Raw genomic sequence first — 18,575 nt, forward strand, 5'->3', positions numbered from 1 at the left:
ATAGGTCCATTCATGTTTGTCAAATCCAAAAGGGGTCAAATCTATCAAGGTACTATTTGAGTGCTGGGCTCTTTCATCCTCTTCATATGGAGGCGCTGATTCACCTTCCACACCCTCTATATCACATTTTCAGGTTACTATACAACCGTTCTGGGGAATGGAAGGATGGCACTGTCCCCATTTTTGCCACAACCACAGTTGGCTTAAGTTACATTACATTTTTAATGGTAAGTGACCATTATAATTGGTTATATGCCTGTACACGGTGTAAAATATTTTTCTTCTGCATCTTCCATAAGATCTTACCGGATTATGGCTCTGTTCCATTTCAGATTTTAGCACTTTGTCATATTTCACTGGGACAACAGCTGAACCTCTACTGGATCCACAAGGTAGTCTTCCAAATGGACTCTGACGTAGTGAGGAAGTGTATGCCATGTTACTGTTAGCTGTTAGCCCTGCATAATATTGTGTAGAACAAATCAAACTGTCTGTTCCTATGCTTGTCCCCACAGATTGGTGTGTTGGCTACCTTGATCACCACAGTCAGTGGCATGGTCTCCATCGATGACATGTGGGGGGATGAGTGGGACATAATCCTTATATCCATACAGGTCTACAACTCAGTTGGTCTGAATTTTCTCTACTCAATGTGTCCGTGTGTGAAGTTCTAAAACACCTGTCTTCCTGTTTATAGTCCACAGGGCCTTTCTTGCACATTGGAGCTCTGGCTGCTGCCACTTCACTGGGCTGGCTGGTTGCTGGACATGTGGTCCGTGGGCAGAGAACAAGTATGTATTGTTTTGGCTTTTGATTCGTTTTCACTCGAAGAATGTCATGTTACGTATTAATGTAACAATCACTCCAGGACATCATAATCAGTGCATTATAAACATAAATATGTTTGCTAGTGAACAGTAGTTTTCAGCACAGGTCAGAAATCTGGGGTCTAATGTCCTCCATGGTCCTCCTCGGCAGAGTTCCAGATGACACTGCTCCTGATCTACGTGAGTGTTTTGCTGGCACTTTATGTGGTCCCCCTGTCCATCTCCTCACCCTGCATAATGGACAGAACCAGCCTCAAACCGCGTCCTGAGGTCATTGGAAGACGGGGCGCTCCAATGGTAAGTCAGTTTCCCTAATGAAACATCTATTTTCACCTAACCTCTAGTCACTTGAATTTAGATATCTAATTGTGTGTTGTGTAAACCTCACTTCCCAACAAACTGTAACGGTGGCAAGATTCAGTATCACATTCATTTTTTGTGCTTCAGTGTATTGGAGCCTTACTAAACAGACCCATAAGTGAACACAATTTACTTGCTGGATGATTTAACAGCTCACAGAACGGTTCGAGTTCACACTAAGGTTAAAACAAGTCTGCTTTGTGACGTGTGTAATGTGCCGTAACCTGTTAATGAGTACAGGCTATGCTGGGCCAGACAAATAGCTGTCGCCCAGTCGTTATGTAACAGTAGTAATATGTTGGTTGATTGAGTGCACATATTTGTGTAGATGGTTCGGTTTGTTTTCTACTGCTGGCAATGAACACAATATACTGTCTTGTACGGCGGCAGCCTGGTAAGCAAATATTGTTCCACATCAATTCTCATGAACAAATACACATTCGCACTCTCCCAGACACAGTGTGTCTGCCCTCAGTTCACAAACAATCACTTCACCTAGCGGTTCTCAGCCTGTTAAGGCGTACCTGTAGTTCCTTATGATGTCAGGAGGTGGTGTCATGGTTCACTGGGTGTCCTTTGGATGCCCTGTGGGCTGTCCTGTTCTGTGCACCCCCCATTGACCAGTCTGTGATCTTCAGTCTGCCTTCGTTATTTTACAGCAGACCTTTGGTGTCGTCAGTCTAGTATTCAACGTGGGAAAAGATCTGTATACTGTTTTCTAGATTTCATTAAACTGACATACATTTCTTTAACATATACTGACTTACACATTTCTGGACTCGTGAATAGATTCATTAAATGCTATAGAACTGTAACATTGGGTGTTCATTGAAATGAGGATGTCACAGGTGTACGGCTGTACATTTATTCATGTTTTGGTTCACACAAACCTCACCACTCAGACATTTACCCACACATACAATTATATCTCTGTGTAGTTGGTTGCTGACCTATTATAAACCCTAAATAACCCTCCTGTTCTCTGCGTGTGCTGTGTCTGCGTGTGCTGTGTCTGCGTGTGCTGTGTCTGCGTGTGCTGTGTCTGCGTGTGCTGTGTCTGCGTGTGCTGTGTCTGCGTGTGCTGTGTCTGCGTGTGCTGTGTCTGCGTGTGCGGTGTCTGCGTGTGCTGTGTCTGCGTGTGCTGTGTCTGCATGTGCTGCGTCTGCGATGTCTGTGCATGCGCTGTGCGGTGTCTGTGCTGTGTGTGTTCTGTGTGTGTGCTGTGTTTGTGTGTGCTGTGCTTTAGCTGGCTCCAGAGAACACCCTAATGTCCTTCAACAAGGCCCTACAGCAGGGGGTCAGCTCTCTGGAGGCGGATGTCACCGTCAGGTACCAACCATACAGTATCAGTCAATAACTTAACACCACCCGACACAACCTGTTAGGAGTAATGAGTTCTACTCCCATTGTGAAGGACCTTTCTTATTTGTTAATGAAAGTGTTAATGGTTAATTTCCTGCGGTCCGACCTCTCCACCCCAGTCTGGATGGGGTGCCCTTCCTGATGCGAGACCGCACACTGAGAAGGACCACTGACATCACCAAGGTCTTTCCAGACAGACAGCACAAGGATGCCTCTCTCTTCAACTGGACAGATATTCGCTCTCTAAATGCTGGGCAGTGGTTTCTGGAGGTATCTTCTGTAACTATTTATATGTCCATCTATCTATCTATATTTAACTCCCAAAGTATTTGGATCTTGACACATTTCATTTTTGTGGCTCTGTATTCCACCACTTTGTATTTGAAATGAATCCATGACTATCAGGTTATAGCGCAGACTGTCTGCTTTAATTCAAGTGTATTTGCATTCATATTGGACCATATTGGACATCTTTTTTTATAGCCCCTCCATTTTACTGTAGCAAAAGTATTTGGATGTTGCTTTTGTCTGACAACATGAGGACCAAATAAGTGTCAATGCAAGTCAAGTTGGCAGATTCAGAGACGATGCCAAAATATTACTTGCACCAAAAGCTACTGTGTGGTACATTAAGAAAAAGAAAGCACTGGTGAGTCAAGCAATGGCTAATGACATGGTAGCCATATATGTCTTTTGAAATAAAAATTCTGTCACTATTTGGCACTAGGCCTACTACACAGCCAATCCGACATTGTGTGAAAGTATACGCAAGCAGCACTTCAGATGGTCCACCACAAGATGTAGCAAACAGCTTGTAAACCTGAAGAACAGAACAGCTAGGTTACATGTGGCTAAAAGGTACCCAAATGAGCTATTAAAGTTCTGGAACAAAGTCTTATGGACAGATGAGACAAAGTACCAGAGTGATGGAACAAGGAAAGGGCTGAAAAAGAAAGCAATTGATCTTAAGTACACCTCCTCATCATTGAATCATGGTGGAGATAGTGTTAAAGCTCTCTTGTTTTTTTGATGTGATAACTAATGGCATCAGCAGAATATTTTTTAAGTTTACACAGACATCTTGTCTGCTCAGATACAACCACAAAGTCATGTTTTACCAGCCAAAAAAGTGGAATGTTCTAGACTGTGAAAATCAGTCACCCCCAATCTGAATCCTACAAACATTCAGAGACAAGACCACTGGCAATAATGCACAGAAACTAGCAGAAACTGAAGATGGATGTAGTGATTGCCTGGTTGAGTATCACCAGGGATTATGCACAATGTCTACTGATGTTCATGGGTTGCAGACCTCAGGCAATCATTGCATGCAGACAATATGGGGCCGAGTACTAGTCATGACTACTTTATTGTTCATTATGTTAATATGTCCAAATACTTTTTTTGTTTCCTTAAAATGGGGGACTATGGACAAAATGTGCTATAATTACTTAATGGTTAATGTGATAAGGATGACGTCAAATCAGAGCTGAAAGTCTGTACTTTATCCACACAGTCACTGTGTTGTTTCAAATCCAAAGTGCTGAAATGCTGAGACAAATAAGTTTCACTGTCCAAATACTGTAGGAGTTTACTTCATTGTTTGCTCTCTCCTTATATATCTTTGTTTCTCTCTGTCTTTGTTTTGCTTTTTCTGGTAGTTCACTTTAGTTCATCACTCCTTTTCCCTGCACCAATCATGTTTTCTTATCAAACTCAGTGTCACCATATAAAATAGCTCTCTTGCCTATCTGTCTCTCCAGAGTGACCCCTACTGGACAGTGGGGTCTCTGACATGGAAGGACCGGAACCGAATAGCAAACCTGACAGTGTGTAGCCTGGTTGAGATGCTTCGTCTTGCAGCCAGGGCCAACCGCTCAGCCCTATTGAATCTCCACAGACCTCCCCCAGAGCACCCCCACTACAAGACCTGGGTCATGGACACCCTGTGGGCTGTCCAGAGGTCTGGGATATCACAGAAGAGGGTGGGGAAGATTCTCCATTCATCTCACTGTATCGTTAGTATTATTGGTAGAGAAGTGTGATTCAAAAAGTGATTCAGCCACTTAGCGTGTCTTCTTTAGGTGACGTGGACCCCGGACACAGACAGGGCGCGTGTCCGGGGGCTGCAGCAGACATCCTTGGAGAAGCTGTCAGTGGAGGAGCTCCGTAGCAGAGGCATTAGCAGCCTCACCCTACGTTACTCACAGGCCAGCAACAAGGACATTCAGTAAGACATTGGTCCTCGTTAATGAAACATGCGTACAAGCAAATTTGATCTTAAAATGATTGCGCGATCGTTTCACCGACACACCTGGTATTCGTGAATATTACCTTTGTCATATCCTTTACGGTCAAACTCGTGACTGGTCGGAGAGCGTGTAAACCAACGATAATGTTTGATTTACAATAACCATCATTTTCATGAAAAACAACAATTGTAACAGCCTCAATAACAACAACCACAATTATAATAATAGTTAATATAAAATAAGATGATGAGGAATATAACACATTTAAACTTGCCACATTATTAAATATTGTAACACTACTGTATTAATGTATTATTAATTTGTTTTGCTTTGTTTTGTATTTTCTATCTCTTATTTCTGCTGTTCATGCATTAGTGAGGTTTGAATTGCCATTATGTAATGCACTAGACAAAGTTGGTTTGCCTTGCTTTTCCTAAGTCACTCAGGCCTGTACTATCGACATATTGAGATCATAAATGGTCATTATAGTTTTGGTGGCTGTCATGTTGATTAGCTAACAGGTCTTTAATTTACTAGTGAGAGGATAAATAAACCAGTGGTCCTGGGTAGCCCAGTTATACCCTAATGATGGCAGAGCTTGCATGAATGAGGGCCATTGTACCCATTTGTTCCTAACACTAATCCATACACCTGCTCTGATCATCCCCAGTCTCATCTGGATTGTACAAAAAGTCAATATGTATCTCTGATACAACATGTCCAGTAATGATTTCTCTTTGTAGGAACTTCCTGGCGAACAATATGAGTGTAACGGTTTATCCGGTGAATGAGCCATGGCTGTACTCAGTGTTGTGGTGCAGCGGGGTGCCTTCTGTCTCTTCTGACGCCCCTCAGATCCTCCGGAAGGTGCCTTACCCTATTTGGCTTTTGGTAGGTAACGGCATCATCACCACTTAATAATTCCACTTTCACTACAGCCATAAGTAATGTACCTATGAGTGTAATTTTCAACTTCCTGTGGTCTGACCTTCCTTTTTCTGACCTAGTGTTTATAGTTTATGAATGTCAATGCAACACAGAGGCCACATAGAGTACAAATAGTGGCTAGGGCACAGCATAATAGCTGGGTAAGAGCAGAGTGAAGCTTGGGCACAGTAATGGGCCAAACTTACAAGAAGACACATACAGACCCAAGGACACATGAGACTGCGAGCAGCTTTCTTTCAGTTTCCTTCGTTATTCTCATGGCTTGTTCATCATGATGACAAACCGTATGTTTGGGGTGATGCTGCAGTCGGTGGATGATGCTTCTGAACAGCTCTTCTTTCTCTTTACAGAGCCCATATGAATATGGCTTGGTCTGGATCACCTCAGATCTTGTCTCCATCGCCATAGTTATTGGAATATTCATCTTTCAAAAGTAAGGACCCATTTTTCATGATAGTAAAATCTGACTTCTTTATATTTTTCATTGAATGTTTTGGCATTAGCAGCACACATTTTCAGGATTGAACTATAAAGAACAATGTGAAGTTCTGTACTAATCTGTGCCTTAAAGAATATTGTTCTGCACACCCTGCTTTATGTCTTCTCAGCTCCATTTAGTCTGAAGTAGTAAATTTGTGTGTTGATCTCTGACTTTTTTCTTCTGATTCTAACCTGAAATGTCTGCTCTTTGTCCTTCAATGTCTTGTCTCTCTCATCTTCTCATCCACTGCATCTGCCAATTTATCTTCTTTTTCCATATCTTGTCTTTATTTCCTCCTCTCACTTTCTTTCTCTCACACAATCTCATTCTGCCCTATTTGACCACTGTTCTTGCTAATGCTATGTTTCTCTGCTGCACTCTGGCGTTTGTCAGCTATCACGTGATCAGGTAACTTTGTTACTTGCATTGCCCAAGTTGCTTCCTTATTTTCCTTTTCTATCCTTGTGCTTCACGTGTCTAAAGCTCAGATTATGTATTCAGTATATACTATGGTTTTATTTGCCCAATATCCTGTATATTGACAGTTCACATTGATGCAAATGTGTTTCTGATGGTGTGGTGTTTTCATGTCAGATGGAAGATGAGCGGCATGCAAAATTACAATCCCGAGCAGATCATGCTTAGTGCTGTGACGCGCCGGCCCAGCCGAGACGTCAACATCATGAAGGAAAAACTCATATTCTCAGGTACGTAAATAAATCGAAATGTAATATAGGAATTTAGAAGCTTCCATCCCAAGCAACTTACAGACCTATTATAGTTGACACAAACACAGTATAATTACAATGTAGCCCATGTACGTATGTGTTGCCAGCCCTATTCTGCAAATAGCCCAATTAACCTAATCAATAATTTAAAAGTGTTAGGGTCAAAGCTGGAATCTTATTTTGTTCTCTGTCTTAAAATTTTTTTTTAGAGGTAAGCAATGGAGTAACCAGTGTAGATGAACATCTATATCCAGAGAATGGCTACGACATTGGGCAGTACAAGTGAGCTGTGTCTGTATTCAGAATGACTATGCCCCAGGCAGCACACATGAGTTGTCTTTGTGCCCTGAGAAAGGCAGTGTCAGTGGGTTCTGTCTGCCTGAGCTGGTCGTGCAAACTGCACTGATGGTGTCATCGCATACTGACTGCCACAGACAGAATCAAAATGGAATCTGCTACCTTAAACGTGGATGTTTCTGCCAAAATGTTGCAACTAATTTTTTAAAATGTTTTATAGACTATTGACCTTTTTGAAGGTAGATGTTTTTTTTCTTCGATTCTGTAAATTTTTGTAAATATGTGTTTTTTTATTTTAATTATTTTGTTTTCCCTCTGAGAGGATTGTCATGGTTTGTAATTCTGAATTGCATGCTATATTCATGAAAGAAGTCACTTTCATGATGAGTAGTGTGTCATCTCCTATTGATGTATAATTACATTTTGGGGAAATAACCTACTCAGCTCTTGGATAGTGGTTATACAGGGCTCCACAAGGAGGCCATTGAATAGTAAAGAGTATTCCATGTTCCAGTCATGTTTTCTCTGCCTCTTGTCATGCCATGATTGGTTGGCTTAAGTTGAAGTTATTATATCTTTATCTTTTCACATAACTGCCTTTTTGTAGTTGTTTTGGGTATGTTATAGAATTAATCTGCTGCATTGGCAGTTTGTTTCAATATTTATATTGTTAGTTTACCTAAGTCTTATAATGTATTAATTGTATATCAAGTATGTGGATCATATGTAGTAATAAACAAATGGATCTCAGAAAATGGGACATTCTAAGGACCATGACACGACCTTCCAGAGAAGGTTCCAGGGAAACACCTGTATAGTTGTATAATGTTTGTTGTCTATATTTCTTCACTCTATTTTACCTAAATGTGCAATTCTACTTAATTTAATGTTTTAAAAATGTGTAGTATAAAAAATTGGGTAAAATGGCTTTACAGATCTGTTCCTAGGGATTGTTGAATGTGCTATTATCAATCTTTCAAATGCCTGTTTATTTATTATGACACAACCCTTACAACATAATAGTCCAATTTGTTCAGGTCAATACCATACATTTTAGAAGAGTAGATCTTTGTAGGCCAACTCCAGGATACAATTAATAAACACCATTCATTTTTATCAGGAAGTCTTCCCTCTGTCAGTAAATATACAGCACCATGACTTCAGATTAGAGTCAAAATAACTCAGCAATAGACCAAAACATAATGATATGAAAACACAAGAAATACAATTAAAAAACCAAACCAACCAGTAGAGTTTCATGCCCAAAAATTGGATGCATAAACTCACAGTAAATGTATTAGTTCACCATCCCATAAAAAACATTTAGTGGATTGTGCACACTTCATTTCTACCTCGTGATGGTAATTCCAGCGATCAGAACTCTTAAAAAATTAAGTACAGAGACAAAATTCTCTTGGCATAATTAGCATTTTATTTGCAAATTGAGACGCGTCAAAAGCTTACAGAATAATCCTCTGAGGAATCTCTGAGGTAGATACATGAACAGTCAGTATTTATTACAGTTAAAAGGGGTGTGGTAAGTTACTGCCCTGCTGTCTTATTTCACATAGGTTTTACCCAAAGGATGGGCTGTCCCCCCCACTTTATCCTTCCTGCCATAATGTTTACCCAAATGAGCCAATTGCCCCTACTTCCCTCAAGGACCACATTCCTAATGAACAAAGGAGAGATACCCTTATTAGTTTAGGCAGATATACAGATGGTCAGAGTGCCTAATAATCCTCTGATATTATACAGACGTGTGTCACAAATACCAGAGTTGCAAACCAGGTAATAGAAAAGCAGACATTTCTCAAATGTACATTAGTTCAAGATGTTCCATAATAAACACCACATTTAAATTAAATGCCATGTTTTTAAGGAGTCCCAGTAACAATAAGCTTAATTTCAATTTAGACTGTAACTTAGTCAAACCTTATTGTACTATGACCTCATTTTGTTTGTGTAAATAAATCAAAACATAATGGAAAAGTAATGTACTCAACATGTTATATCTGTGAAAAATTGTAAGAATACGGTTCTTCAAAAGTAACAGTAGTTGAATGTGACAATATTTTCAAAGCACTGTATATCCCCTGGAGAACAGTAAAAGTCCATCATTAAGAAATTCAGATAATATGGCACAAGTATGAATCTGCCTAGAACAAGGTGGTATCAACAAGAAAAGGAACCAGGCATGCCTAGTTTGCTGGCCCGCCATTAGAAGGGAAGAATGTTGTTGCCTAAGACTGTGTTTTAGACCACTACCCTATTTAAACAGTGGGTGTGGGTGCATGTGCTACGTGTGTAGAGATGTGGTGTCTGTTTACTTGCATTGTCAAACCAATTAGTCGAAACTCCACGGTTCCCTACATTAGCTGACATCCAAACCAACAGCAGGTATAACAGGATCGCTACACTATATTCAACACGTTAAATTAGAAAGAGATTACTCCAGATGGCTAGCTAATAGCTATACAGTACCTATAATGAAAACAATGACTCAAATCATTCCATGGCTGGTTTGTTTCTTTAGAAAACAAATAGACACTTGAATAGCTAACCACTACGCAATTTGAACTACGCTATGTAAAACAAAAACGAGAGCAATATGTTCGTCATCAGTGCTGTTCGTCCATTGCAATATAACGTGAAGTTCTAGTCCAGAACAAATCCAAATGCCTAATTTATTCGTTCCGTGGCAAGGATTGAACCCCGGTCACCTGCGTGACAGTCAGTCCGGCAAAAACTGAGTATCGGGGGCAAGAAGGGCCTGGTGCCAAAGGTTCTGAGTATATGTGGAAAAAGTAGAAAAACATCACCAAAGGTCCCCATCCAACCTGACAGAGCTTGAGCACTTTTGCGAAGAAAGGGCATACATTTTAGTGTTCCGATGTGAAATGCTGGTCAGTCCAAGTTGATTAATAGCTGTAATTATTGCCAAAGATGCTTCTACCAAGTATTGTTGGTACTGTTTTGTATTTCAAATGAATTTAGAACCATTTGTTTAATAACTTTTATTTAACCTGACCCTCTTCCAAACACACATCTGCATGTACAGTACACCCACAAAGTAATCGCTACACATTGCATCTCCTATGCACTTGGGCCACAGACGTCTAATAAGTCAACTAAAAGATATTACCTTGACTTTGTCTCAAATACTGGTTATCTATATTATGTGAATTGAACACTTTATTTAACCTAAATGTCAAGTTAATTATACATTACTATGTGTTTTGGAAGTACAAGAAACAGCTTTACAAGAAACAGACTCAAATAATTTAAGTTAACTGAATAACTCTGACAGCCCGACCTGGAATACATCATCAATTACAAACCAACCTGCAAACAACTCACTAAAATGGGTAATGACTGGTCCGCTTCTGGGTACAGTAGCTTTTTAACTGCATTACCAGTCACATAGGCAACTTATACTGAATGCAATAAGATAGCAAAGATGACTACTCATGCTTTGAGAAAACAGGCTTTTGCATTAGATCGTTGGGACCCAGTCCGCATTTTGCAGCCAGGTCCTTAGAGGTGTCTATCAGCTGGGGGTGGTTAGGTAGACCCCATGGGTGGATGATGGTCCGGTACAGGTAGGGAGGTGTTTGTCTCGTCCTTGTTCTTGTCGGTGCAGTCAGGACTATAGCACCCCTGACTGATGTAGCATCCAGAGTCTCTGGGGCAGTCACTCAGGTCCACTTTAATGCTCTCCACAGGGGACTTGTCCTCGTGGTTCTCTGCCACTTTAATGTTACCTGGATTCACACAAACATTCGGGAATGCAGAGAAGATAATTAAGAAACAATATCTCAATTAAAAAACTATATCCACACATATACCTGCACAATATGAGAGTTTGAGAAATGTTATAGTTTCCTTTTTCTCTGCAGCACCAAAATCTGCCTATTGTAGTTGGTATAATTCAATCTTTATGTAGGCTCTGAGACCTGAGACCTGTTCCCTGAGATTACTTGAAAGGTGATGATAAAATGATCGAAGGTTTGTATATGCCTGAATAACAAGAAATATCAGCAAGGGCAGCATTAAACCACAGTGTTAAAAAACATTTCCTTTCAGCGTTTTGCTTCACTCAATGTTATGTTTCCTGACACCCACTAAGTCTTTCCTTTCACGTCTTTCTAGCTGATTGACTCATTACTGCTGATTAAATCAAACCACATTTGTCATGTGCCTCTTTAACAACAGACAAATATATTAATATTTTGTTCAGTGAAATTAAATCTTTAAATGTGCAATACCTTGTATACAGGTACAGGCTAGAGTTTGGCTTGTTTAGCAGTATTGCTAAACATTAAGATACTGTACAGTACTGTGAAAAAGTCTTACGACACCTCTGTCACTCAAGGAAGTGACCCAATGAGAACTGTTCATCAGATACAGACAAATGTTTCAGTTTTCTGTGTTTTCTGTCTGTAACTTGAGTTCACCTAGCCATTTCACAAACCTGGGTTCTTCTAGAAATCTCACAATATAAATGACCTTTTGGACAATGCAAGACATATCGGTTAAGGTCAGCTACTGATAGCTAGCACTCTCTAGGTACATGAGATACTTGCTTTCACTTTTCATTAATTTGGTCAAGCCAACTAACAGTATTTGGCCTGAGTTTTTAATATACAGTGCATTTGCATCCCACCTGTTTATCAAAATAGGGAAAAGACTCCCTGAACTCACTTTGGGGTTCTTGGATACACTCAACGTCATGGATGCACTCAACGGCTGCCATCAGACGAAGCCTGTGTTCAGGATCTGTTACATTGAGTTCCACCAGATGCTGCTCCTTCAGCTCCCTCAGGTCATCTACCGTCTGATAGCCATTAAGTAACAAGGAGGAGCCATATTCCTACAAGACAGAACTAACACTGAATTCTAGGCAAGTCATCAATGACCAACCAAATTAAAAGCTATCACTTCATTGATATCAGAAACCTAAGTATGGAGTTGATATTTTGTTTTACAAGTGGTTATACATGGTGGCAGACTTGAGAAGACAGAAAACAGAGTGATACAGGGATAAGAAGACAGAAAGTCAGTCTACCTCCAGATGAAGGCGCTCTAGGAGTTCTTGTACTGTTTTGGCCTGGGGTCTCCTGCTTCTTCTGTGTGTCCTCATCTTCTGAGGGGGTTCTGGAACCTTCTCTTCTATGAGGTCCACATAGATGAACTTGAAATTTCCTACCTTGTTGTTCAGCACGCCTGTCCATGTCCCCATGGGAGGTTTGCTGATGATTTCAATCACATCCCCTACCTGAAAGAACAAAAGAAAAATCTGCATTTTACTTGAACAAAGTAGAGTTTTGACAATCCAGTGAGGTAGTTTAGTCACGTCACCTTGAGTTTGAGTGATTCAGTGTCATAGGGACTGGGAACAAAGTCAGTGTGGACCTGGGCTCTGCCACATATCTGGCCTGTGTTGGTGAGGGACAGCTCCTCGTCCAGCCTCAGACTGTCTCTCTGACTACTGTCTGAACCACTGGTCACCCCACCTGGGGAGCAACACATTTGGATTGGTAGGAAACAAACATCATGCTAACTAGCTTTTGTGTAAAATCGAGTTTAAAAGCAAGCCTTAGTATGTGATTTCATCATGTTTATCAAGCGCAGGTTGTAACACGTTTTACTATCACACAGAGAAAAGTTATATTGCATTATAAAAAGATTGAGAGTGAACTTGGCTATGTGAACAAGGTACTTACTGGATGAGCTTTGTCCACTGTTGAGGCTGTAGACGCTTTCCATAGAATAACTGGACTTTCTCAGTACTTCTGGAAAGGAACGGACCCTGTCAACAACATTCCCTTCTTCTCCAACTTTCTCCGTCTCATCGCCCTTACAGTAAAGACACAACATCCATTTTTTTATTTGCTTTTGTTTGCACCTTAAGCTCTCGTTCTGTCATTTTATCTCATCTCATACCATGAAGGTTGTGGAGGAAAAAAAGAAACAGCTAAACCAATCAGAGGGACTGTTTGTTGGGGCAAGGCTATAAGCTGTTCCATGTTTGATTTCTGGTGTGCCAAACTAGCTCAGTACCCCAAGCAGTTCAGACAAGGGCATAGAAAAGCTGCTCTCCTCTCTCTTTCTCTCTGCCAACATGAGTCCTTAATCCACGACGAGCTGTCTTGCCATTTATAACTGAGACCCGACATGGACAGGAGGTGCATGTAATCCTCCTATTCCTGCTTTGCTGACTGTACCGTACCTCTCTGGTCCTCTGTGTAATAAAAGAAGGGTTGACTTTTTGGGCTCCACAAATAACTTGACACGCTGTGATGAGCTTTTGTCCTGTTCTGACTCAGTGGTACTTTGACTACATTAAGAGACTGTGTGATCACTGTTTATCCTTCCATACTTTCAAAGTGTGTCTTTTGGGTTCTTATTGGTTATTGGTTATGTATTGAATTTTCACTTGATCCATAAACTTCGATTTTGTCTTGTCTTACCGTACATTTATTACATACAATCAGTAATTATTACCTATGATCAGAAGGAGATCCGGGTGAGCCTGATATTAAGAGGAACTGATACAGGCCTTTGCAATATATGCATATACAATTTCAGGAAAAACTATGAAAACTCAATGCGAAGAAAAACCACCAGCTTACTCCATGTTAGCTGCATGCATTACCTTGAAAATGGGCAGTCCACCAATTTTGTCATCCAAATGTTTGTGGTTCAATGAGAACATAGAATTTTTACCAAGGAAGGATATATTGAGGCCAAGAAAGGCAGAAGTGTACAGGTCTATAAATCCTAGTGTGTTTATTGATAGCCTATACATCAGTTCTTTTTTATTTTATGTAATTATACTTTTTTGCAACAGATGTCTCATTCCATTCATCAAAGTGTGGGTTCACAGTGCATTGTCTGCATGCTGGAAATATTTTTTCTGAACAAATATGCTAATCTAGGTAGCCAATGGCACCTTTCACAGTGGTTGACAATTGGATAAAAACATCCTGAATGGTTTTGTTTAAATGCCACAATACAAGGTTATCTTTAGGCTATAAGGCCCAGAAATTTTATAGGCTAGACTAGAATAGGGATTGCATGTAAAATATTTATTTGGCAGACAATACTGTTTCAATTAACTATTGGTATGAGCTCATTGGCCATGCACCATCTCTATTGCATCACTGGGCAAGTTGATGCCACTACAAAGTCTCTTAAGACTAGCTTATAATTTGCTCTTTATTAGCCTAGAGCCTACAACATTGGTTGCATTGATTTTCATAGATTGTATTGTAAATGTTAACGTCTTACAAAATACAGATCTAATCACTGAATACTAGCCTATAGGTCTACATTTTAACGTCCTCTTTGTTGTTAAAAATTCACTTAACTTACTTGGCTTTTATCAGAGATCTGTGGGTCAGAAAACACAGTCAATATGATTTGCGTGTTTTGTTTTATTGATTTTGTTTCTTTGAAACAAACAACGCCTGATCTGTTGTACACAATATGCTCATCTTACTCACCAGTTCTTCTGACAGGGCTTTGGCATAGTTCCTGACAATCCTCTTCCTCATTGTCAGTGAGATGTTCTTCATCTTCTTCCCGATACCTCCTGATCTGGTGTGGGCACCACTATCAACCTGCTCTTCGTCGGCAGACTAAAAATATACCAATGTACACACTCTTGTTACATAATGATAGAAAAGCTTAAACTATGGTTCAGCAGTATATACTGTTTAAAACTATGTTGATACAATTCAGATGGTTTACATTGTCATAATTGTTAAATTATTAGCTGAATACGTTGTCAAAATCAGACAAATGCTTCACATACCAAGGCACCTCCATTTTCCTCCTGCTTTACTGGAGGAGACTGTCTGAAGGTGTCAAATCGGCCAAAGCTAGTGGAGCGCTGGGTAAAAGGCGATTATCGTTAGAGTCAAAAAATAATTTGGGATGCTAACTGCAGTACTGTACATGTTGTACTCTGAGCAGCAAAACAATACACAATCCCATCTGTAGCCTATACCCTATAAAACTAATGCGCTTATTCCTGTAGTCATAAACTGATATATTTTGGTCGGTTTAACCATCAGGTTCTGTTATGGCAATTCTATTGACCTTTTTTTTGCATTGAACCATTGTCTAAGATTTTATTTAAATACTGTAATGCAACTGCAGGTTCAGTTGGCTGGTTCTTAGAGCCTAGTATCAGTGTGGGAATCTTCAAAACCTTAAGGGGGCCAGTTAAATCAAGGCGGGAAAAGGGTCGTCACTTCTATAGCCATAAGTCCTAAATTTTGCCATGTCTGCAATCCCTCTGGGAGCCCTCTCAGCACACCAGTCGATTCTAAGCTAGGGAATATAATAGTTGCTGTATTTGGGAAAGATATTTTTAAGATGCATAGCCACCTCCAATTTTTCAAACAAATGTCCTTGTTTGAATCTAGCTATGCTCATGCTTTAAAGTTCACACAATGTAGACAGGAGGTATTAGAGGTATCTCTACATGGTAATGGATGAGATATCTACTAAATAAAGTAACATGATATTTGGCACATCTCCACTCGAGTTTTGTTCGAAGGTCCTGTGAAACCAGACGATCCGACAGACAGCTGACAGACAATTTAAATGTTTATGAGTACTTCTGTAACAATGGATGAGTACGGTGTGATGATCTGTTTCCTTATAGCAAATAATTTGTATCAGTTAAGCATTTTGACATAAATTTGTGCAATGTTAATGTATATTTTATGTAAGTATATTTCATGTAATTGTCCTTTGTTTAGTCTTGTATTCTTGTAAAATAATGGTGATACTGATATTTTTGTATTTTACCCATTCTGGTTGTCATTACATCTTTAACATATCTCCAACATATTTTACATTAAACCTGGGCTGTTGGCCCAACACAGACCATCTGACTATTAATGAAACATGAACCTTAGTTGGCTGTAGTCACAGTCTTCTAGTGAGGATAGCTGCTAAGAATAACTGTTTTAATTTAAAAGCATTTGATTAAATGTTTTGGTTGTTACATAGGATAGCAGATTGCAAATTGGCAATAACATTTACACAAAAATCAATACACTTAAAATATCTGACCTTTGGCTTTGACTTGCTTTTCAGGTCTTTTTCTGAGGCATTTGACAGTTTCCTCTGAAGCATAGTGATGAATCTGAATTACTGCTGTACAGCAAGTTTTTTGGAGTATAAATTGTACTGTAGCCTACTTGACCATTTGTCGTATCAACAACTTCTACTGCAACAGTTGTGCAAAGCAGCTACATTTCCTCTCAGGCAGCCAGGATGTGACAGTATCTATGCAGTTTTTTTTTATCTGTGATCAAAGGCATGAATGTACTGTATTATACTTTTAGATGGAACATTTTTGTCAACAAGCTGCATAGAGACACTGAAGCATCCTCAGTTCACTAAGAAAGTATCTCATTGATTACTGCTGGATTGGTGTTTTATGATAATATGTGGACTTTATTGTTGTTGTATGCTAATGTGTCCACAAACCAAGCATTATTGACAATGCCACAATGGTAAAGGCAGCGTTATGTAACCAGTAAAATTAATAATGAGGAAGTAGCCAAGAAACTGGTGAGCACAGGAACAAGTGAATACCACAAAGCTTGTTAGTGCAGTTATGTTCTACTACCTCACTAAATCATTATTTAAAGAAGAACAAAAAATTGGTTTGCTAGCATAGTCTTCTTTAAACTTGGGTTTGTAATAATAACAAGAACCAGGGGTGTAGCACAAAATTCTGGGCCCTGTACATAGGCGGTCTCTGAGGGCCCCTCCACTCTTTATTCAAGATTCAAACATTTTCGAGGGCTCTCTACACGTTAGGGCCCTATATACTCCCCGGTCCGACACTACTGACTAGAACAATAAAATGTAATGCTGCAAGCAGCATAAAGTGGGTTTCAGCATGGAGCTTCTACAAGCCAGATTGCACATTTATGTCAAGAGGACACATATCCAACTCATGTCCATAGTCGTAAACAATTTGGCTTGCATGGTTTTTTCTTTTTACTAGTATTCATTCATAAATAAACTAAACTCACAAACCTGATAATTTGTAACAAATGTAATCAAACTTATGATTATTCATTTGATACTACAGAAGTAGTGTTTGAAGTGTTTTTCACAAATTAAGAATAGCAGAAAATTACGGCTGAGTTAATAGGTCTCAATTGCAAATATATTCCTTGGGAGGATTAGTACTTATATACCGCCTTTCAAGATTTTATATATAACTGGTGAGCATTGTGACCTTGCAAATGTGCAAGACTGTGGTTGTCCAAAATATTATTGTGCTAGTTGTTGTTGAATCATGGTTGTGAACATATCTACCAATTAGAATTATAAGACCATTATGCCTGTTGGGATTTTGTGCATATTTATGCAAAACCACGCCCACACATAAGTTAATTGGTCAATAGTGGGCATGTTTGTTTTTTTTTGGCCTGGTTTACATAACTTTTGATGACCAGCATCTATACACTCACCTAAAGGATTATAAGGAACACCATACTAATACCCCTTTCGCCTTCAGAACTGCCTTAATTCTACGTGGCATTGATTCAACAAGGTGCTGAAAGCATTCTTTAGAAATGTTGGCCCATATTGATAGGATAGCATCTTGCAGTTGATGAAGATTTGTGGGATGCACATCCAGGGCACAAAACTCCCGTTCCACCACATCCCAAAGATGCTCTATTGGGTTGAGATCTGGTGACTGTGGGGGCCATTTCAGTACAGTGAACTCATTGTCATGTTCAAGAAACCAATTTGAAATGATTTGAGCTTTGTGACATGGTGCATTATTATGACCACCATAGCCATCAGAGGATGGGTACATGGTGGTCATAAAGGGATGGACATGGTCAGAAACAATGCTCAGGTAGGCCGTGGCATTTAAACAATGCCCATTTAAACTAAGGGGCCTAAAGTGTGCCAAGAAAACATCCCCCATACCATTACACCACCACCACCAGCCTGCACAGTGGTAACAAGGCATGATGGATCCATGTTCTCATTCTGTTTACGCCAAATTCTACCATCTGAATGTCTCAACAGAAATCGAGACTCATCAGACCAGGCAACATTCTTCCAGTCTTCAACTGTCCAATTTTGGTGAGCTCGTGCAAATTGTTGCCTCTTTTCCTATTTGTAGTGGTGATAAGTGGTACCTGGTGGGGTCTTCTGCTGTTGTAGCCCATCCGCCTCAAGGTTGTGCGTGTTGTGGCTTCACAAATGCTTTGCTGCATACCTCAGTTGTAACCAGTGGTTATTTCAGTCAAAGTTGCTCTTCTATCAG

The 18,575-nt window shown here is 39.9% G+C and overlaps 2 protein-coding genes across 12 annotated transcripts in view; one reads left to right on the top strand and one right to left on the bottom strand.

The window, feature by feature from the left end:
• gdpd5a (glycerophosphodiester phosphodiesterase domain containing 5a) overlaps positions 1-8,371 on the top strand; it is a 35,432-nt gene extending 27,061 nt beyond the window's left edge. For 4 of the 5 annotated variants that reach the window (XM_034293468.1, XM_013134377.4, XM_010870665.5 and 1 more), the window contains exons 4-17: positions 134-227; positions 333-392; positions 516-614; positions 698-791; positions 979-1,124; positions 2,434-2,516; positions 2,669-2,819; positions 4,313-4,534; positions 4,634-4,779; positions 5,545-5,692; positions 6,100-6,182; positions 6,624-6,638; positions 6,825-6,937; positions 7,168-8,371. In XM_034293468.1, coding sequence (XP_034149359.1) covers positions 134-227; positions 333-392; positions 516-614; positions 698-791; positions 979-1,124; positions 2,434-2,516; positions 2,669-2,819; positions 4,313-4,534; positions 4,634-4,779; positions 5,545-5,692; positions 6,100-6,182; positions 6,624-6,638; positions 6,825-6,937; positions 7,168-7,244 — 1,531 coding nt within the window. In that variant the 3' untranslated portion in view covers positions 7,245-8,371. The remainder of the gene's footprint in view (positions 1-133; positions 228-332; positions 393-515; positions 615-697; positions 792-978; positions 1,125-2,433; positions 2,517-2,668; positions 2,820-4,312; positions 4,535-4,633; positions 4,780-5,544; positions 5,693-6,099; positions 6,183-6,623; positions 6,639-6,824; positions 6,938-7,167) is intronic. The other variant, XM_013134378.4, reaches the window with a different exon arrangement.
• A 1,886-nt stretch (positions 8,372-10,257) lies between these two features.
• The window catches only part of samsn1b (SAM domain, SH3 domain and nuclear localisation signals 1b), a 29,774-nt gene continuing 21,456 nt past the window's right edge, over positions 10,258-18,575 (bottom strand). For 4 of the 7 annotated variants that reach the window (XM_034293511.1, XM_010870666.5, XM_020047861.3 and 1 more), the window contains 8 exons: positions 15,075-15,152; positions 14,764-14,898; positions 14,633-14,650; positions 12,982-13,114; positions 12,617-12,771; positions 12,324-12,533; positions 11,960-12,128; positions 10,258-11,019 (listed from right to left, as the gene is read on the bottom strand). In XM_034293511.1, coding sequence (XP_034149402.1) covers positions 10,820-11,019; positions 11,960-12,128; positions 12,324-12,533; positions 12,617-12,771; positions 12,982-13,114; positions 14,633-14,650; positions 14,764-14,898; positions 15,075-15,152 — 1,098 coding nt within the window. In that variant the 3' untranslated portion in view covers positions 10,258-10,819. Of the gene's footprint in view, positions 11,020-11,959; positions 12,129-12,323; positions 12,534-12,616; positions 12,772-12,981; positions 13,115-14,632; positions 14,651-14,763; positions 14,899-15,074; positions 15,153-16,345; positions 17,255-18,575 lie in introns of those variants that run through there. The other 3 variants (XM_020047862.3, XM_020047863.3, XM_034293510.1) reach the window with 3 other exon arrangements.

Source organism: Esox lucius, chromosome 7 (assembly GCF_011004845.1).
Source record: "Esox lucius isolate fEsoLuc1 chromosome 7, fEsoLuc1.pri, whole genome shotgun sequence".
In the NCBI taxonomy this organism is placed as follows: Eukaryota; Metazoa; Chordata; class Actinopteri; order Esociformes; family Esocidae; genus Esox; species Esox lucius.